Here is an 18,827-nt window from a genome sequence, read left to right on the forward strand (position 1 = left end):
GACTTTGTCAGCTTACAATTTCTTATTTTTAAAAAAATTTTTCCACCTACAGCACCTGGTCTTCGTAAGTGGTCTCCCATCCAAGTACTCACCAGACCCGACCCTGCTTAGCTTCCAAGATCAGATGGGCTATTTCTAATTTGTTGTTCTCCTTATTATGGCAACAGTGATATGTTAAAAATGGAAAATATATTCAATGGTTTTCTTTTGCTCCAAGGATAAACTCTAAATCTTAAACATTGTGTGGAACTAGATTACTATTCACCTACATTCAGTACCCTTCACTGTGGTATCCTTCTGCTGGAGGATTATACAGCCTTGTCCCCTGGTTGCTTTCAGACATGGCAAAGGTTTGGCTGATGAAAGTGAAAGAAACTTGAGCATATGCTTTAAGAAACGGTAGTGATCTTTTCCTTCTACCATGACAATGGCAACATTTTAGATAGAGACTGCTCTGTCAGCTTAAGTCTAGAGTGAAGATGACATGAAGCAGAGCTATGGTGGGCATGTTGCATGAAAGATATAAACCTTATTGCAGGCCACTGAGGTTTTTGGAATCATTTGTTACTCAGCATAACCTAACCTATCCTAACTGATACACATGGTTTACGAGCTCTTGCTTATTGCTCCATCTTGTTGCTATAGCCCCACTGGCCTCTCAGTACTTACACAAAACGCTCCCTCCCATCTTAGGATATTTATCTACATTAATTTCTCTCCTTGGAAAGTTCTTTACATCCATTTTTGCCTGGTTAGTATTTACTCGCCAGTGAGATTCCAATGTAACTGTGAAGTACTTAGGAAAAGATTACCCAAGTAACCTGAATTCACCTTCTTTGTCATTGTTTCTCTTTAACTAAACTATAAATTCCATGAAGACAGAGACCACTTATGCCTTGGTAAGCATTATATTCCCAGTGACAGGAAGGAAGGACTTCTTTTCCAAAGACTAGCTCTTCTTGCATCTTTGTATACATGGAAGAAAATGGACATTGTAGCCCTAGAACCACAATACCTCCTCACTCTAGGACCACCAATTGATCAGCATTCCAATGTTCTATTTCCAGATTCTTGGAAATAGAATCTGGTTGGCTACATTTGAACATGTTCTATCATGGTCTATTGAGTTTACTTAAAGATCAAGGTCAAGCAGAATCAACATGGCTATAGAGACCTGTTCTCTGAAGATAGGGGCAATTCTTAGAGAAAGGGATGTGGGCTGAGCAAACATCTCAAAGTGTCTGCTACAGTCATTACAACTGACTCTACTATTCTGTGCTCTTGACTTTGTTTTAAGAATCTCAAAATCATCCTCATAGAGCATACAAGGGAACAATCCTTACAAGGTGTTTCTTAAGGAAGAGAAAGGTGGTGACCAAGTAGTTCTGACTCTGTCTCTCTGAGTTTTGCTTCCCCTGTTACTTTGATTACCACTGCTACTTCACTGTGATCTCTTAGGAGTAGAGAGTTACTCTTCTTTCAACATTACCATCACAAAAAATAATAACAATACAAAACAAACAAACGAATGAAAAACTTTTCCCTTGATTCTCCATAATGCTTTTGGGATAAGCTAGCATTAAAAAAAATATTTTTTTTTTACTAATATTAAGGAAGAAACGAAGGGAAATAAAAGATGTAAGGCAATTTAAAAGCAAGATGGCTCACAAAGTAAAGTTTCTTGACTTTTTCCCTGGATATATAGTTCTTGTCTCATTTCACTTGGGATCTAGGGGAAAAGAGGAACCATATCTTCTGACTATCAGAATGTCTGTTTCTCATCACCAACAACAGAAAACACAAAATATAATGAAGTTGAAGTCTACTAGGATTTTTCCTGTAACATTTATTTCAATTAAAAAAGAAGATAAAATTTTCTAATTTTTGTTAATTGAAACTCTTCCTTAGCATTTTCTGCTTCTTAAAGACCTTTAAAATATCTATGAAAAAAAAATTTAAAGGTACTTGCATAACTAGCGACACATCCAGATATTTCTGAGGTCTTGAACTTCTTGAACATGGACATGTGTGAAAAAAAAAAAAAGGCTTTCACGTTTTTTATTGTCACTATAAATCAGAACATAACTTCAGGTGAACTCTACTTAGGATTCCCTAAAAACATTTGCAAATAGGGACTGAGTATCACTCATCTGAATTAACATGATATGGGTTTCCATTAAAACTTTTCCAAGTGTGCTTCATTCTGATAAGTATGCTCTATGTGCTATTACTTTTTATTCTTCCCTGAACAGAGACTGTGAGCTGGGCAGTAGTTTTTAGCTTAAACTAATTTACGGTTTAAACCATTATATTTTCCAGATTATCAATCGGTTTTTATTTTGTCTTGGTCTCCCTTTTGTATTGTACTACTTTCCCCAACATAGCTAATCTCAGAAATAATTCCTATAACTTTAAATACATTTTATGTTTGCTGTTACATTTACATGTGATAAATTAAAACTATTATTAATACTTGTTTTGGCACTAGAATGATTTAAAGTTTGAAGCCCTTTCTATGGTAAAAAATTTGAGGGACTATAATGCTTTGAGTTCAATTTAAATGAGAGTTCTATTTTAAAGTACTTATAGCAGCAGGGTGTAGGTTAAATTAAGCATGAAGTTGGCAATTAGGGGATTTAGGTTCTAGGTTCCATCCCTGTCACTAAGTTGCCATACTCCCAATTAGTTAATATGGTTTATATTTTTCCTACTTCTAATAAAAGTTAAGCAAGATATTTTAAGTCTCTGCTAGTTCTAAAATTCTGTGGTGCTAAAATGTTAATGTTTTCTGTCTTCTATTAAATTATTTTTTAAAAGAATGCTAATTGACTATATTTCTAAGTTCTTATATAGGTAATTTTTAATTCCACCATTGTTAAGTACGTACTATGTGCATGTCAGTCATCTCAAATCCATTCTGGAGTAAGGCAAGGCCAAAATAAATGAAATATATCTGTGTACATTTAATACCACTGAATTGTACACTTAAAATTGTTAAAATGGTGTTATGTATATTTTATCGCACACACACAAATATATATATATCTATCTATACATCTGAATACAGTGATCCCCTAACATTTTGCGCCTATCATTTAAAATTGCATTATAGTGGTTTGAACACAAGTCTGTTTCTCCAGAGAACTCAATCACTCCAGCGACAAGAATTCTTTCTTAATCCTAGCTGTATCTCCTGGGCCTAGAACAGTCACTATCTGGCTCTCAGTTACCAGGGAGGGCATTTATATCTTGTCTTTCTCAAGTGTTATTTCATATATTTTAATTGTCATTTTCAACCAAGACAATGCATTAAACATATAAATAGTTGTAAAACTTCCGAAATTCACACTAGAAAAATTCTTTATCACATATTATGAGTTAGAGTTCAGAACACATGGTCACAGAACTCCAGACCTTCAACAAATATTTGCCAAATCAATTCATGAGACTTGAGAAGACAAAAAGATAAACTAAGTCCCAGCATCAGCCAAACAGATCTTACGTGGAGTGTGAGAGGTACATAACAATACACGTACTTCTCAGGTATGCCAACTAAGCCAATTTTCAAGTAGCTATATAACTAATTAATCCCTAACCACTTTCTTCAAGTACCTTTCAACAAAGCCATTGCATTTCAGCCTCAAATAATTTAAAGGTAAGCTGTTGCCTAGAATATCCACTCACTGCTCAGCCAAAACAAAAACTACCTGTTAGAGATTTCATTGGCATTCCCGAATCTTACAGTGTCATCTTTTAACCCAAAATTTACACTACTTTGCTGTATGTTACTAATAGGTTAACTTAGATGTTTACTATACCAAGGGAAGTTGGCTTTTTTCCATTCTTGGAGCTGATCCCGCCCCACCTCCTTCAGTTGAAATTCAGTTACAATTCAAGAAGCCAGCTAATTAAGTTCTAAACTCTGTGGCGTTCCACAGACTGAACCATAGTAGTTCAGCGCTTGGGAAAAGACATCTCTCAAACGCCGGGCGTTAAAAGTTGCCATGGATCGCGAGCCTCTTAAATTTCTTAAAAAGTACAGACCACACCCCAGTTTAGCCAGCTGTGCACCTTACTGGTCGAAAAGGCGCGCCTGGGATGGGAGGGAGCAAAAGGCAAAATTAATGGCTTGGGTTGATGGGGGTCATGGGAATAATCTATAAAGTTTGTTCCGAACGTCTTTGTGTCGTGCAGGTTAGAAAGGGGCCCGTTTACGTTAGGCCTAAACTTCGGCAAGAAAAGAGAAAGTAGCACTGGGGCGAAAACAAACGAAAAACAGCAAGTAGTCTTCCGAGTTCTAGCGCAACAGGAAAGCGGGCGTGTTTTCTTCTTCCTCTTCCCGCCTCCCGAGACGCGAGCCCAGTCCTTTCCCCTCATTTTCACCCCGGCGGGGTCCGATAGCTGGCCCCACCCACCTCGGAGCCAGGTCGGAAGCCGCCCCGCCCCCGCCCCCGCCCCCGCCCCCTCCCTCCCCCTCTCTCGGGGTTCCCTCTGCCCCACCTCCCCCGCCCAGCGGGAGGCGGTGGCCGCGGCCGTCACGTGTCCTGGCAGCCGCCAAGTGAGGCCGCTTTTGCGACGCAGTGACAGCCAAATGGTGCGACAGGAGGAGCTTCAGCCGCGGCCGCTGAGCCCCTCACGGAGAGGCTCGAGGCGGCTCCTGGCGTCGCCCAAAGGGAGCGACTGAGCGAACAGAGTCCCGGGCGGGCGGCGGCGGCAGACGAGCGGCGAGTGGGAGCCCGCTACGAGTGCCCTCGCTCCCCGCCGCTCTCCATGACCCGGGCGAAATAAGCCGCACCTCCAGCAGGGGCTGCGCCTCCATGAATCCCTAGTTTTTTTTTTTCTTTCTCTCCCCGCTCCTCACCACCCTCCTCGGATCCCGTCCCGCCTTCTCCCTTCGCCAGTGGCGGCCGCGTCCAGGTGCGGAGTCCATAGCCGAGCGCAATGGCGTCCAACCCCGAACGGGGGGATATTCTGCTCACGGAGATCCAGGTACGGGCCGCGGCCCGGGCGGGAGGCGCAGGCGGAGGAGACAGAGAAAGTGGCGCGGGGTCGGGGGCCGAGGGAAGCGGTGCAGCGGCCGCACCCCTAGCCCGCTAAGTGCGGAAACTTGGGGATGTCACTCGGGAGCCGCTTCCTTCGGGGGCCGGACCCTCTCGCCACCGGAGCCCTGGCTTGCCACCACTTTAATTACCTACCAGAGGGACCCCACTTCTGCCTGCAGCCGGAGTCAGCTCTCTTCTCGTCCCCGGAGCGGCCAGCTCACTGCCCCCTCCCTGGGTGTCAGAGTCGCGGGCGGACGCCCCTGCTGCCCCCTCCCTCCGCCTGGCCGGGCCCCGCCCCGCCCTTCGCTCGTACACCGCTCCTCTAACTACTTTGAATGACTCCCAAGCTGTTTTCCCGTCCCTCCCCTTCCCCTCAGACTTCGCACAAAGAGCGCCCCCATAACTTCCAGCCCCCAGACAAGTTTTTTTTTTTTTTTTTTAAGGGTCTCACCAAATGCTGGCTTCACGTAACCAGCCCTCTTCAGGTGACTGCATTTCCTTCCTCTAATTCGAGGGCTACCTTCCCTCCCACCACTTTTTATCAAGTGTTATATATGGTCCCCCATCTCAGCTACTGCGTGCTTATTCGGAAGCTCAGATGCTGATGCTTTTCAGACTTTCATTTTCCCTCCCGTTTGAACACCAGAGAAAGAGCTACAGAAGTTGTTTACAAATGAGAAAGCAGTCGACTAAGGGAAAATGTTGGGCACCACTTCCCTGCAGAAGATGAGAACAAATTAGGTCCCTTAATTAGTTAAGTCTACGTGGAGTAGCAATGTTATTGTTCCCATTTCCAGCTAAATATTTGATGATGTAGGCACGTTTTTTGTTTTTAGGTCTCTGTGATGTACAGGAGAACCTACTCTGCACTGTTGAGTTTATTTTTTCATTACTTGGGAGTGTTCCAGAGATGTTTACATCTGGATAAATATTTCATGCTTGTTTTTTAACTTGAATTTATTTAGTTTGTGTTAATATAGTCGTTTAATGCCTTCTCGAAGGTTGGAGCTAGGAATTAAGAGAAGAACATACACTTTTTTTATTTGCGTTGGGCAGTTAATTGTTTTTTAAAGACTGAATTTAGACACCGAAGGGTTGATTTTTGATGATGTCGAAATTAAGTATTGTAACTGCTTCTAAATTTTTTGCGGTTCGAATATATTTTTTCGATAGAGCTCTATGTAAGCTTGGTTTATTGTGTTCTAAGCTTGAAAGCATTGTTACAATACTTGATATTTTCTCCACAGATTTCAGCAAGGTATAATAATACACTGTTGCAAATTTGGAATTGTTTGCAAATGCAAGGTCGAATTTCATATCATTGAACATGTTGCTATGTAGTAGTATTTTAATTGTTCTTAGCCTCTTATAAGGAGGCTTTACCGGATATGACATTTGCCAAATGAATGGAATTTATTGTTTTATTAATATACATGTGCCTTTAAAATGAAGTTTGAGGCAAATTAGAAATGCTTTTCATTGCCTAATATTGAAATATGAAAACCATACTTTGGTTCTGAGAAAAAGCCCTGAAAATGGCAAGAGCATTTTTCTTTGAATGGAGTGGCTTCAGAATTATAAAGTATTTTGCATCCTTAATTGTATTTGATAGAAAGTTGGCATAAAAGACACTTATCTTGGCATTGGACCTGAAAATGTATTTTCATGTGTATTAAAAATATAACATTTAGGGACTTATAATAAGATCAGTTTTGGCAAAAACAAAGAAGCAACTTAGAGAAATAAGAACTTTTAAATATAACTTTTAAAAAAGAGACCAAAGTAAGGAAACACCTAAAGTTAGGCTCTTATATAAACTAAAATGTAGTTATTAAATGTTACCTTACGTGTTGTCATATGTATCCAGGGCATTTTTCTTGGTGTATTTGACTCCCAATTCTAATAAGTTATTGCATTTGAACTTTATCATGTTTATTAAAATAATTGAGAATATTATTTATATCAGCACATAAGATAAATGGTGGTAAAATTTGCCTCAAATGTATCCATCTATTCAAACATTTTATTTCATTGGGTCAAAAACTAGTATATAGTAACAAATATTTATCAAATTTGCTGGTAGAACCAGTTTTTAAAAAGCATCTAAGCTTGAATTTTTTTTAATTGAAAAGTTTAAGATGTTCTTAATGCCTCTCTGCCAAACTGTTTTAGGTATTTAAATAGTAATTTATGAAGCAAGTTTTAAAACATGTTTAGTAATTAAAAACTGTTACTTTACATTATCTCAGGCATGCTTGCTTTATTATGAAAGTTCCATGTTACCTACTTTAATGAAATTAATATTTATTTAGAAGCAGTATATATCCAACATTTAAAAATTATTTTCAAATTATATTGCAGAATTTGAAATACTACTTGAGTTGGAATTGGTTTATTAATGTAACCTTTGATTGTGGAAAGACAAAATCTGAAACTACAGTACTTTGTCTTGTTAATTGTGTTATAGTTTTACGGAGTAATGTTTAAATTACATGCAAACTTTGATGACTAAAGACTTCAAAGTATAAGGAAGAATATTTGCTGTGGTAAAAATTACAATAGGCCATTTAAAAATATAAATTTAATTGGCTATTTCTAATTTTTATGTCTTATAACAAGCTTCTTGTCCCATCTTTATTTTTTTATTTGAAATGTAGTGGGAAACTAAATGAGATACATTTGTGAGGCCAGAGAAATTAAAGTTTATTTTTTAAGGAAACCAGGTTAATGAAAACTACATAAAGAATCTCAAAATGAAAACGTTGGCTACAACAGTAATTTTGTAAAATACAGACTCAAATATGGAGTAGCATACTAATCAAGTTACCTTGTTGATTATTAAAGATGCATCTTCATCAAAACGCCTAATAAAGTGTTGGGTTGGGCATCTGAAATTCCATTTTCAGCAGAATTTAGGTAGAGGTGACTTGCTCAAGTGGAAGGTTGAAGTAGCCTTAAATTGTAAAGATTCATTTCAAGAACCATTTATTGAGTACCTACCAAAGCTGTGTTGGAGGATATAAAGATGTCAAGATATGGTTTTTACTTTCTTGAAGACAGAACAAATAACATTTACTGATTATTTGTCACACTCTAAGTCTGCATTTGAATTTGAATCTGTGTTTCCCTCTGTTCTTTAAGTTGCCATAGTTCTGAGGACCCATAAATGTTTTACATTTCAATGTTATAGATGTGTGAACTTTCTAAGAATTGGCCCAAAATGTAATTAACCAGTTAACTTTAATATAAACTTGATTCTACCTCTTAGGTTTCTCTATAACAAGGTAAAATGATTTCCACATTCTGTTGGCTAGTCTATAATTTAACAGTGCTCTATTACTGTGAATAAGGTGTGATATTCTACAAAGATTTAACAGTACCTATAACCTTTTTGCAGGTTTTCTTCATTTAATAATTATTCGTTCTGATGAAAGTTGTCAGATGTTTGCCCAAAACCTTCCAAAAGATTTTACATTTCTCTGTACACTATCCATAAGATAAACTTTGCTTTAAAAATTTAAGCTTTTATGTAACCAAGCCATGTGTTTGGCACTTATACATTGATGAGAAGGCTCTATTTGTCACCTAGGATGAGAAATGTCTTGGCCCTTTTAAGAGAAGTTGATTATAATCATTGACGTAAGGAATTACTTTTCTTTCTTTAATTTATATTTCTAATCTCTTCTCCCCAAAATATCCCCTTGACAAGTTCAAAAGGGATTTCGGCACTAGTTACGTGCAGAATACCTGTATATAGCACACTACTATTTTATCCATTTGTTGAGATGTTAGGAAGTAGCATCTAATTTTGCAGTGATACCAGAAAGTGGGAAGTCTTGTGTTGAGGACACTAAAATTTTAGGGTGGCTTGGAGGAATGTAGTATGAGAAAGTAAGCAGGGTGGATAAGATAGATTTCACAGTTTTTTCAAATTACGAAAGTGATATGCTTTATTGTAGAAAATTTGGAAAATGCACAAAAGCACAAAGGAAATAAAAGGTGCTCCTAGTTCTGTCACTCAGAGATAACTGACAAACTTTCCCAATTTATAAGCCCCATGGTATTTGAGTCTATTTCCTTTTTTTCTCCCTTTTTTATTGAGACATATTTAATATACAACATTGTATAGTTTTAAGATGTACAACATATTGATTTGATATTTTTCCTCCCTTTATCCCACTTACTTATCGGAATTTTAAAGAGAATTGAGGTTCATGGTTTTAAGATCGAAATAGCTATAGGTTGAAAAAAAAATTGCCACTAGTTCTAGATAAATGAGCCTAACTAGCTTTATAGACTTTCATCTCAAAATATTTTGATTTTGAGTTAGTACTCTAAGGCAGTTTAAGAAGTAAGTAGTGAGTACAGTATGGACTTAGTAATAGACAATAATGATACATAGCACTGACTCTGAACCATAAGTCGATAAAATGTGGTTTCCAGGTTAAATTTGGTTATTGGAGAAATCCGAATACTTTATTGAATAAGGCTTATCTTTAAATAGCTTCTCAAATATTTATTGACTACCTAGGTAAACATCTCTGTGCTGAAACTAGTGTTGTATAATGATGGCTCTAAAATGGATCGCGTTTTTTTATCATCTCTAGATAATAAGATTTGGTCTAGTCTCCTAGCTTCTTTTCATATATGATCAATGTTTAGATAAAGATAGGTAGGAGCACCTTCTAGGCATTGTCTGGTTACCCCAGGGCTTTTGCACCCAATTCCTTGGATTTTCCTTTTTTGCTTTTCAAATTTGACAGTGGTTAATTTTCATGCTTTTTATCAGTTTATCCCTGTGTGTCTACTTTCAAACAAATAGGAAGAATGGAGTAGTAGTTTGTAGAGATGAAAATAATGTTACTTTCAAAAGCATACATGGTATTCCAGTAGAAGAGTTAATTCTGCATCATTTTCTAGTAAAATGTGTCAATTGTCAAATGTCTATTTCAAAAACCAGTTTTACTCTAGACTATGAAAACATATGACATTTAATGGGTTTAACTTTTGATATACAGCAGAGTTCAAACTTGGCAGCAAAGTTAGTTGAAAACTAGTTGAAAGCTTTAAAAAGATATTTAAAATTTTGAATGGGATAATATACTAATGAAAAACTAACTTCTAATATCTTAGAAAAGCAGACTAGAGAGCACTTATTTTGATAAATGTCTAGTTTCTCTTAATTTTATCTAATGAAATTTTATTTGAAACTAATTCTGTTGTCACATTCAGTTTTTCACGTTCTCACAAAAGTTAAATTTGTGACATACATAAATACTATCTGTCAAAACTAAAGAACAGGAAAGCTTAGAAAGCTTCCATAATAATACCTCAGATTGGAAGGTAAATGTAAGTGTCATATTATAAAGATGAATTGATACATAAGAATTCTGTAATATATATCATAATTAGGATTTTATTCTATTTTAGAAATTTATCAGTGATTACTTTTTCTAATTGGTTAAAGTTTTATCGCCCCGGCTCACAAACACCTTAATTATTGGAAAGTTGTTATAGCAGCATTGGAATTTATTTTAGATTTGTATAAGACATATTGATGACTCAGCGCATGTGGTAAATAACAGTCTTTTAAACATTAATCATATTGTTTTCCTTTTCCTATAGTTACTACTACCCTAGTGATTCTCTAAGGAGGTATTTGTTTTGCCTATTTCAGAATTTTCACTGAACAAATTTCATTGAGTTTTTGGATTTTTAAAAAATTAAACCTAACATATAGTCAATAGTATTATAATAACTATGCATAGTGCAAGGTGGGTACTAGACTAATTGAGTTAGATATAAATATCTAACCACTATCCTGTATGCTTGAAACTAATATAAATAATATTGAATGTCAACTCTTATAGAAAAAGTTTTTTAATATAAAAAAAAAAACTTAGGTGCACTGCATTAGATAACTCTTTATAATAAGCACCCCATGAACTACTACTCACTTTCCACCTCTGCCAAAAAAGCTAGGAACTTAACCTACATATAAGTTTTCTCCATTCCATCCCTCTTATCAGTCAAAGTAATCATTATCTTGAATTCTGTGTTTATTCTTTCTTTATTCTTGTATATTTTGATTGCGCATATAATTCTAAAAGATATATCTTTTAGTAGTTTTCATGTAATTGTATCGAATATAATCTTTTTGAACCTGCTTTTTTTTTTGAGTAGTATTGGTGATTTATCTATTGCGTGTTGCTATACTCATTTATTTTAATTACTGTATAATATTTCATTCAATAAAATGCCAACTCTCTCCTTGTTGGATATTTGGATATTTATCTATTCACTCTCCTTTGTTGGTTTAGTTATTTTGTGGTTTTTGTAATTGTGAACAATGGACATTTTGTGCATTTTATATATATATTTTAATTCAAAAATTCTATTTTTACTCTGTGTGTGTGTGTGTGTGTGTGTGTGTGTGTGTGTGTGTGTTTCTATTGATTATATACAAAGGTAAAATTCCCTTTTCACAGGGTAGGTGAATGCCAAATTCTAGGAGATAATGCCCAACTTCCAGTGTGGTTGAGCCAATTTATATTCATATCAGCAATATATGTGATAAAAGATCTTTTGGTTATCCATCCCCAACATTTTCTGTTGTCTCTTAATTTTTACAAATCTGAAGAGCATAATGTTATATCATTTTTATCTTGATTTGCATCTTCCTGATCAGCACTGATGTAGAATGTTTCTTTTTATTTTTTCTGGTCTTTTGTGTTTTCTCTTCAGTGAAATTCCTATTCATGTCGCCTGCTTATTTTTCTGCTTTTTTTTAATCATTGATTTATAAGAGTTCTTTATATTCTTCGTGTTAATCTTTTGTTTTATTGTGAATGTCTTTTCTCAGTTCATATCTTTTCACTTTTTTTTAAAGGAGTTTGTGAGAGTAACAGTTTTAAATGTTTCACCTTTTTGGCAAATATTCAAAATCATTTAGATCGTTGTGATTGGCAAGCCTGCATTTAATATCTATTCTAGATTTGATATAGACAAGGTGAAGTTACCAAGTTTATGACCTGTGGATTCATAGTTATCCAAGTGAACAACCATAGAAAGTTGCATAAAATACTGTATCATTTAACATATACTAGATACTCAACTGTGAATTTAGAAACAAAGAAATAATGAAAATTCTATATGTAAATAGTTTGTCAACTCATTTTTTCCATTCCATATCTCTTCTCTTATCTATTAGTCATTTTTAATATCTTATTCTTTCATTTGAAGGGAAGTATAATTCAAGTATGGAATTGTATATTAAATGGTTATTCAATTACATAATAGCCTGTCATTAAAGTGCTGGAATTGATCATATTTAATGTTGGATATAAAACAAAATATTATTATTCTCTTGAAGAATTTACTGGTATTGATACCTGGAATTTTAAATGCAGTTTGTGTCATTGCTGTGTATTTTTGATAGAAACAAATTAATTTTAACTTTAGTCAAATTTGTTCATCTTTTTTTGTATTAGCTGTTTAAGAAATTGTTCCTTACTCAGTCACCAAATTTTCTACTGAGTTTAAAAATTTTATTTTTTACTTTTAAGCCATTATATTTGGAGTCGATTTTTGAATATGGAGTAAAATAAAGATGTGAGTTATTTTTTAATTTTTAAAATATTATTTTGAAATGTGTATCAATCTCAATGTTAAAACACTTTTTTTTTTTTTTTAGGACAGGGATATTTCTGAATAGCCTTATTTAGTTATTGCAAATTAGAAGTTTAAGGTTATATCATTCTAGGTTATGTAATATACTATACCTGAAATTTTTACCTAAATCATTAGTAGCTTGTCCCCCCTGCCCTTACAGTACTTGTTTGTGATTATTCTATTTTTTGTTGCATCCCCTAAACTTTGGGTCAAAAAGATCTTTCACTTAACTTTTTGGTAACTGCCTTCATATTTTCCAGTTGTAGCTTAACGTTTTCTATTTTCCTAAGTCATACCACTACTTCCTCTTTCTTAGTTCCCAGCAAATCTCTTGCCGACTCACTGCCTCTACTTAATAATATGTATTATTAAATGAGTTTTCTCAGTCTTCTCTTCATTTTGAAATTTCTTGGAATTTTAGCCATCTCTCTCTCTTTTTAATCCATATTTAAGGGAAAATTCTTTTACTTTGTTAAGGCTATCCTCTCCTGGACTTCTACTTTTTTTGGACTATCATTTCACACTTTTGCAGAATGAATCTTTCTCTCTTGACTCTTTCTTAAAGATAAGTTCATATCTCTCTTTTGATAATACTTTTTCTTTAATACTGTTGTCCCCACAAACTTTTTTTAATCATCGCAGTCCTTTAAAGAAATTTCTTAGGTATTTTCTACCATTTGTTTCTTAACTTATTGAAATATGACTTTTGTCCCAATTATTCTCTTAAAAGCATCCTCGACCACACCTGCTCATTCTTCTCCTTAGAGGTAATTGATACTGCTTCAGCTTTCTGAAACTTTGTTTCAATTAAGCTTCATGGACCCTACACAATATTAGTTACTTTTCTTTCATCATATGTATCTATATTTGCTATTATTGCTTTCTTTTGATAATTCTTTTTAGTTTAAATGTTCTACCTTTTTTAGCCCACTTTTCTCTAATTCTTTAGATTAACCACCAGAATTAGCGACCTTTTATTTTGTCTCAGGGTTGCAGGGAATAGAAACTCATTTCAGTTAGCTTGAACAAAAATTGGATTTACCAGAAAGCTCACTTAATCAGATATATAGCCAGGTCTCATGAGGACTAAATGGTAAAGTAGAGCCTTTCTCTCTGGGGCTACATGTTCTTATATCCCTTCTTTATATATACTGCATTGTATTTCCTTTGTATTACTGGTTTTGCTTTCATTACTGGTACTCCTAACTTCTTAATTTACAGTAATCAGTAAGTCCAATGCCCACAGCTAACTGACTCACTTATTCTGTGCTATAATTCTAAATTCTTGGATGAGAAAATGTAATTGCCCCATACAGAGCATGTACCCATGATCCAGTCAATCGGCAATGGAGAAATAGAGTTCTCAGTACCAGTATGACTGCAAGGACTCTCCTGTGAGTTAGTGATGGGACTGTTCTCTGAGAAGGGAATGTAGGTTTAGAAAGAACTGCTGTACTTAAGCCCTTTTAGTAGCTCCATTGATTATAGAAAAAAATATATTAGATCTTCCATCATCTGACCCTTTTCAATCTTTTCAAATTTTTCTCCATGTATATCTTACACTCTGTGATATTAAACTATTCAGTTCTTAGATCTACACTGCTTCTTTATACCTTTGTATCTTTGTGTATGCTGTTTCTAATTTTAAGAATACTACTATTGATCATCTGTCTGAAGAGCCTTTGACAAGTTGGACACTCCTGAAAACTCTAAGAAAAATGTATTCATTGAATATAGGGATATAGTCATATAATAAAGAAAATTTTTTTTAACATACATTATGATAGATAACTAAGTTTAGTTACTGGTTATATAGCATTTTAATCCATTGGCAAATTAGTCTACTTCCCATTTTGCATCTCCTGTTACTGAACATATCACCCAGTATGGCAATTAATTGTTCTCTCTCACTTTCAGGACAAGAAGCAGGTCTTACTCATCTTTATGTCCCTAGCACCTGGCATATGGTTTATGCTTGATAAATGCTTGAATAAATAAATGACCAATTTCTGTGACCAATTCTATGACCGACCTATTACATCTCACTTCTCAGTATTTCTAAACGTTATCATTCTATCCCTCATTGCCAGTGCTTGAAATTTGCTGGTCATTTTTGACCACTGTCTCAGCCTCTTCAGTTAATTCTTCTAATTATGTAACTTTAATTCATTATTTTGCCACTATCCAAGTTTGAGCCCTCTAATCATTCGGATGATTATAACATCTTGATATTCCACCTCTGCCTCTTTAGTCTCATTCTGTTTTTATTTAGAGTATGTACCACTGCTAGATTCAAAGTTGTCTCTAGCATTCAGTGATTCCTTACTGCCTGTGAGATACAATTCTAATTCCTTAGCTTACCACTGAAGGCTGTCATTGTTGTAGCCCCCAAATATCTTTTAATTCTTAGCTTTTATGCAAGAAGCCTGTTTTTCAGGCATACCATGACAGGTGATTTTTCCTCACTATATATTTTGCATTTTTCTCTGCTCCTTATTTTCTCAGACTCATCCCCGCTCCAATAACCGCAACCTCTCCTGTCTGTCAAATTCTTACCCTAGCTTTTCATTTTTTTGCAGCATCTCATATCTTTACTTCTCCCTCAACAATGCCAGTACTTGCTTTTTTATTAGGATTGTTCTTGATGACTAGTTGACCCGAAGGCAAATTCATGTTGAATCTTACCTTCAAGCTCTAGCTAGGTAAGATAGGCTTGAACCCTGTGGAAATCCCAAATCTCCCCAAGATTTTTATGTTTTCCTGATGGAGGGGCACTTATGTTCTCATGGCACCCTCTGCTTCCTGCATTTCTGTTTCTATACATGTTTATAGACATATAACAATTTAACTGGTTTCAACAAAGATACCCATATTTCATTTAGTTGACCCCACCTCCATTGTATACCTAGTTTCGTATCCTATAGCTGACTCCTCATCTTCCTGTCTTTTTTTCAATTCTTTCTTCTTTATTTGCTATTGAAACTCCAAATTCTTCTCTCCCTAAGGAAGAGAGAGAGAGTTCAGTTCCCTGAGATTCCTGCTCTCAAACAGCACAGCCAAATTCCTCAAGTATTCATCAAACAAAAGGAACACATATATTTATACATGTTACAACCACGGGGTCATGGACCAGTGCTGTTCATGATGATATTTTCACACAAAGAATAGTCTTGTATTAGTATGTATCTTGTGTATGTTGATACAAAATTGCCAGTTTGTAACTAAGGGGTGGACTGTCCTCCATTCTGAGATTTTGCCGTTGCTGCTTCTCTGTTCTTCCTTTCTTAATGTCGAAATGTTTTCGCTTTTAAGAAATGATAAGAATAATTGGTGATAATATACTAACTGGCAAAAGATAAATCAGGACATACAAATATTTTTTCATTCCAAATTTTCTTTCGAAATTTACTGATCAATAATTTCAGGCCCTAGTTAAGATCACTGGTCTAGTATATAATTCAGGTTTTGGAATCACACAGACCTATGTTTAAATCTAACTTGGCATATATTAGCTGTCTTTATTATTTAGCTCCATGGTGCAAGTTTTTTTTATAACATAGAGATAGTTTCTGGCTCAGAGGGCTCTTGTAAGTATTTTTTTTTAAGTACATAAAGTTCCTGGTGTGTTAGTGGATGCTTAGTAATTTTCCTTCTGTCAGGTTTACATTTTGGGATTACTTTGTTTTTCTTTAAGTATTTAAGTTGTGTAGTTGACAGGATGGCCAAAGCAGTGCATAAGAGACCTAGAGAACGGATCATACTTCATAGGTTAATTGTTTTCCCCTCTTTTCTTTCCTTTTTTTGCTTCATGGAGGGTATAAGGAGGATAGCTATCTTACAGGTGTGTATATTTCTACATTTATCTTGAGTTTGCTGAAATTGTAGGAATAAAGTAATCACAGGTTGACATACGAACTTCTATAATTAGGCTTTTATTTAAGAATCCGTGTTGTGTTATTTTTCATGCAAAAAATATACAACTCAGTGATTTCATGAAGCAGTTCAGATAAATTCAGGTCCTTGTTTTGTCCTTTCCTAGAGGCTTTTGGACTTTTCACAAATTTTAACTAAGATTATATTTGTAGGGTTCAAAGTGGTCCTGCACATTTAAGCACTAGAGGAACATATTTATGGTAATATACTTCTGAATATTAGTAAATAATATCAACTCTAATTAAATGCTTGATCTTTGATGTGTAAAGTATACTGTCCAATTTATTTCTTATATGTTATCATAATTGTCTTTCTATTTTGTTGCTATGGAAACCTTATCTTTGCACTCCAGCATCAGGAGAGGGTTCGTTTTACTATAAATTTTTGTTCTGGTACATGTTTTCATTGTGTTAGAACCTCATAAAACTGTGTACAGAATTCTATGTTTGGTTTTTATTTGTCCTTTTAAAGATTGCCTTATAACCAATGGAAACTTTAAATATCATATCTAAAGCAAAATTCTTGCTTTACCAAATCCCTAAACACACTTTACTAATTTTTTAAGTGGACCTTTTGTTTTCTTTGAGGTTGGCAAGATGGGGGATAATTATTTTAGTATTGTGTAATGGTAATTAAGGAGAAGGAATTGGTGTTGGTTATAAAGGTACCTCATACAAAAGAAAAAGAACCATGTTGAAAAAATGAGTATTATCATTGTTTGTGAAGCATTTTTGAGTTATAAGGCACTTTTACACACTTTATTTCACTCAATTATTAAAAAGACCCTTTGAGTTAAGTTGAGATGGGATTATTATACCCAATTTACAGGTATTTATATTTATTCAACCAATGTCTGCTTTGAGCTGAACTATTATCTTCTCACTTCTATCCCCTATCCCTCATTTTAGTACTCCCACAATTCAAGTTTTATTAACTTTTAAGGTTGTATTTTTTACTTTAGTATACCTAAAAAATGGTTAACATTTTCAAAGCTGTGTTAAAAGCGAGTGTGAAAAATGTAGTTTTTTCCCCGAGAGAATTAAGAATAACTATAAAAGGGAATATGTAATATGCCACCTAGTTGTGAGTATTCATGGTAGTATTAAAGTTCTTGTAGTACTTTTATAACATAAAAATGTTGTAAAGGTGTGGTAATTTCAGCAGCAGTAGTATGTAACCTCTGGAGAGTTTATCATGGTTTAAAGTTTACATAAGATTTAAAAATCATTTAAACTATTATTAATGAAGTTGAATGATGTTTTCTGTATTTATAAATTATATAGAAGAGGCCAATCATGTTACCCACAATATAGACTTGCAAAATTAGTGCTTTAATATGCATGAGATATTTTTGTATTTTACAAAGGAATAATATCTTACTGAGGTTAAAGATGAGTCTGCACTTATTTCTACTTTATGACTATTTATAGGGGTAAAGATCTTTTAGTGATAAACTGCTTTAAATAAAAAACAAGTTTTTAAAAAGTCTAATAATAATACTTCATTTTATAAGCCCTTTTCCACTTGAGCATCTAACAACTTTCTTAAAATATTTTGTTGTGATATGTTAACACTCTTAGTGATCATCGCATTGGTCCTAAATACATTCAGATAGATTTATGAAGAAAATGATAACCTCTTTTGTTTATGTTACCTACATTAGTTTTATCCTCTTTTCTTGTGCATGAGTTATTGGTAGTATTCTCATCACTATCTTCGTTTTTCCTTGCTATACTCTTTACAGCCTGAGAGCTGTACTTTTATTACACCCTTCTACTAAAATAGAGTTATCTCTAAGGAAGTTAGAAATAATATCTGTATACAGTAACAGATAACTAAATACATTTCTGGGTTTTGTTTTTCTTGTTGCTCAAGTATGTGACTTACTCAAGGCCAGCTCTGTTGCCAGTGCCTAAAACCAAACTAAACCAAACAGCAAAGCGCTACTCTACAATTCAGGTTTGACTTTATTTTTTCTAGCCTTGTGACTTTTTAAAAGAGCTCAATTACTCTGTCTGGCTAGATCCTGTACAAGTAAAATGCTTAGCTCTTGGCTATCATGTGGTATTGTAGTACAACTTGATTCATTATAGGGTTACTGTACCTTTTTCTCAGCAAATCTGATGTTTTGATCTCCAAGAACTATTTTATTTCCTTTATTGGTGACTGTAGATTTCTAGT

At 34.8% G+C, this 18,827-nt stretch overlaps 1 protein-coding gene across 2 annotated transcripts in view; it reads left to right on the plus strand.

Annotated features, from left to right (window-relative positions):
* Positions 1 to 4,592: 4,592 nt before the first annotated feature.
* Positions 4,593 to 18,827, plus strand: part of PKN2 (protein kinase N2) — a 116,336-nt gene continuing 102,101 nt past the window's right edge. The window contains exon 1 of one of the 2 annotated variants that reach the window (XM_016148511.2): positions 4,593 to 4,989. In XM_016148511.2, the coding sequence (XP_016003997.2) occupies positions 4,942 to 4,989 (48 nt within the window). In that variant the 5' untranslated portion in view covers positions 4,593 to 4,941. The remainder of the gene's footprint in view (positions 4,990 to 18,827) is intronic. The other variant, XM_016148513.2, reaches the window with a different exon arrangement.

The sequence above is a fragment of the Rousettus aegyptiacus genome, unplaced genomic scaffold (assembly GCF_014176215.1).
Source record: "Rousettus aegyptiacus isolate mRouAeg1 unplaced genomic scaffold, mRouAeg1.p scaffold_m13_p_1, whole genome shotgun sequence".
NCBI lineage: Eukaryota > Metazoa > Chordata > Mammalia > Chiroptera > Pteropodidae > Rousettus > Rousettus aegyptiacus.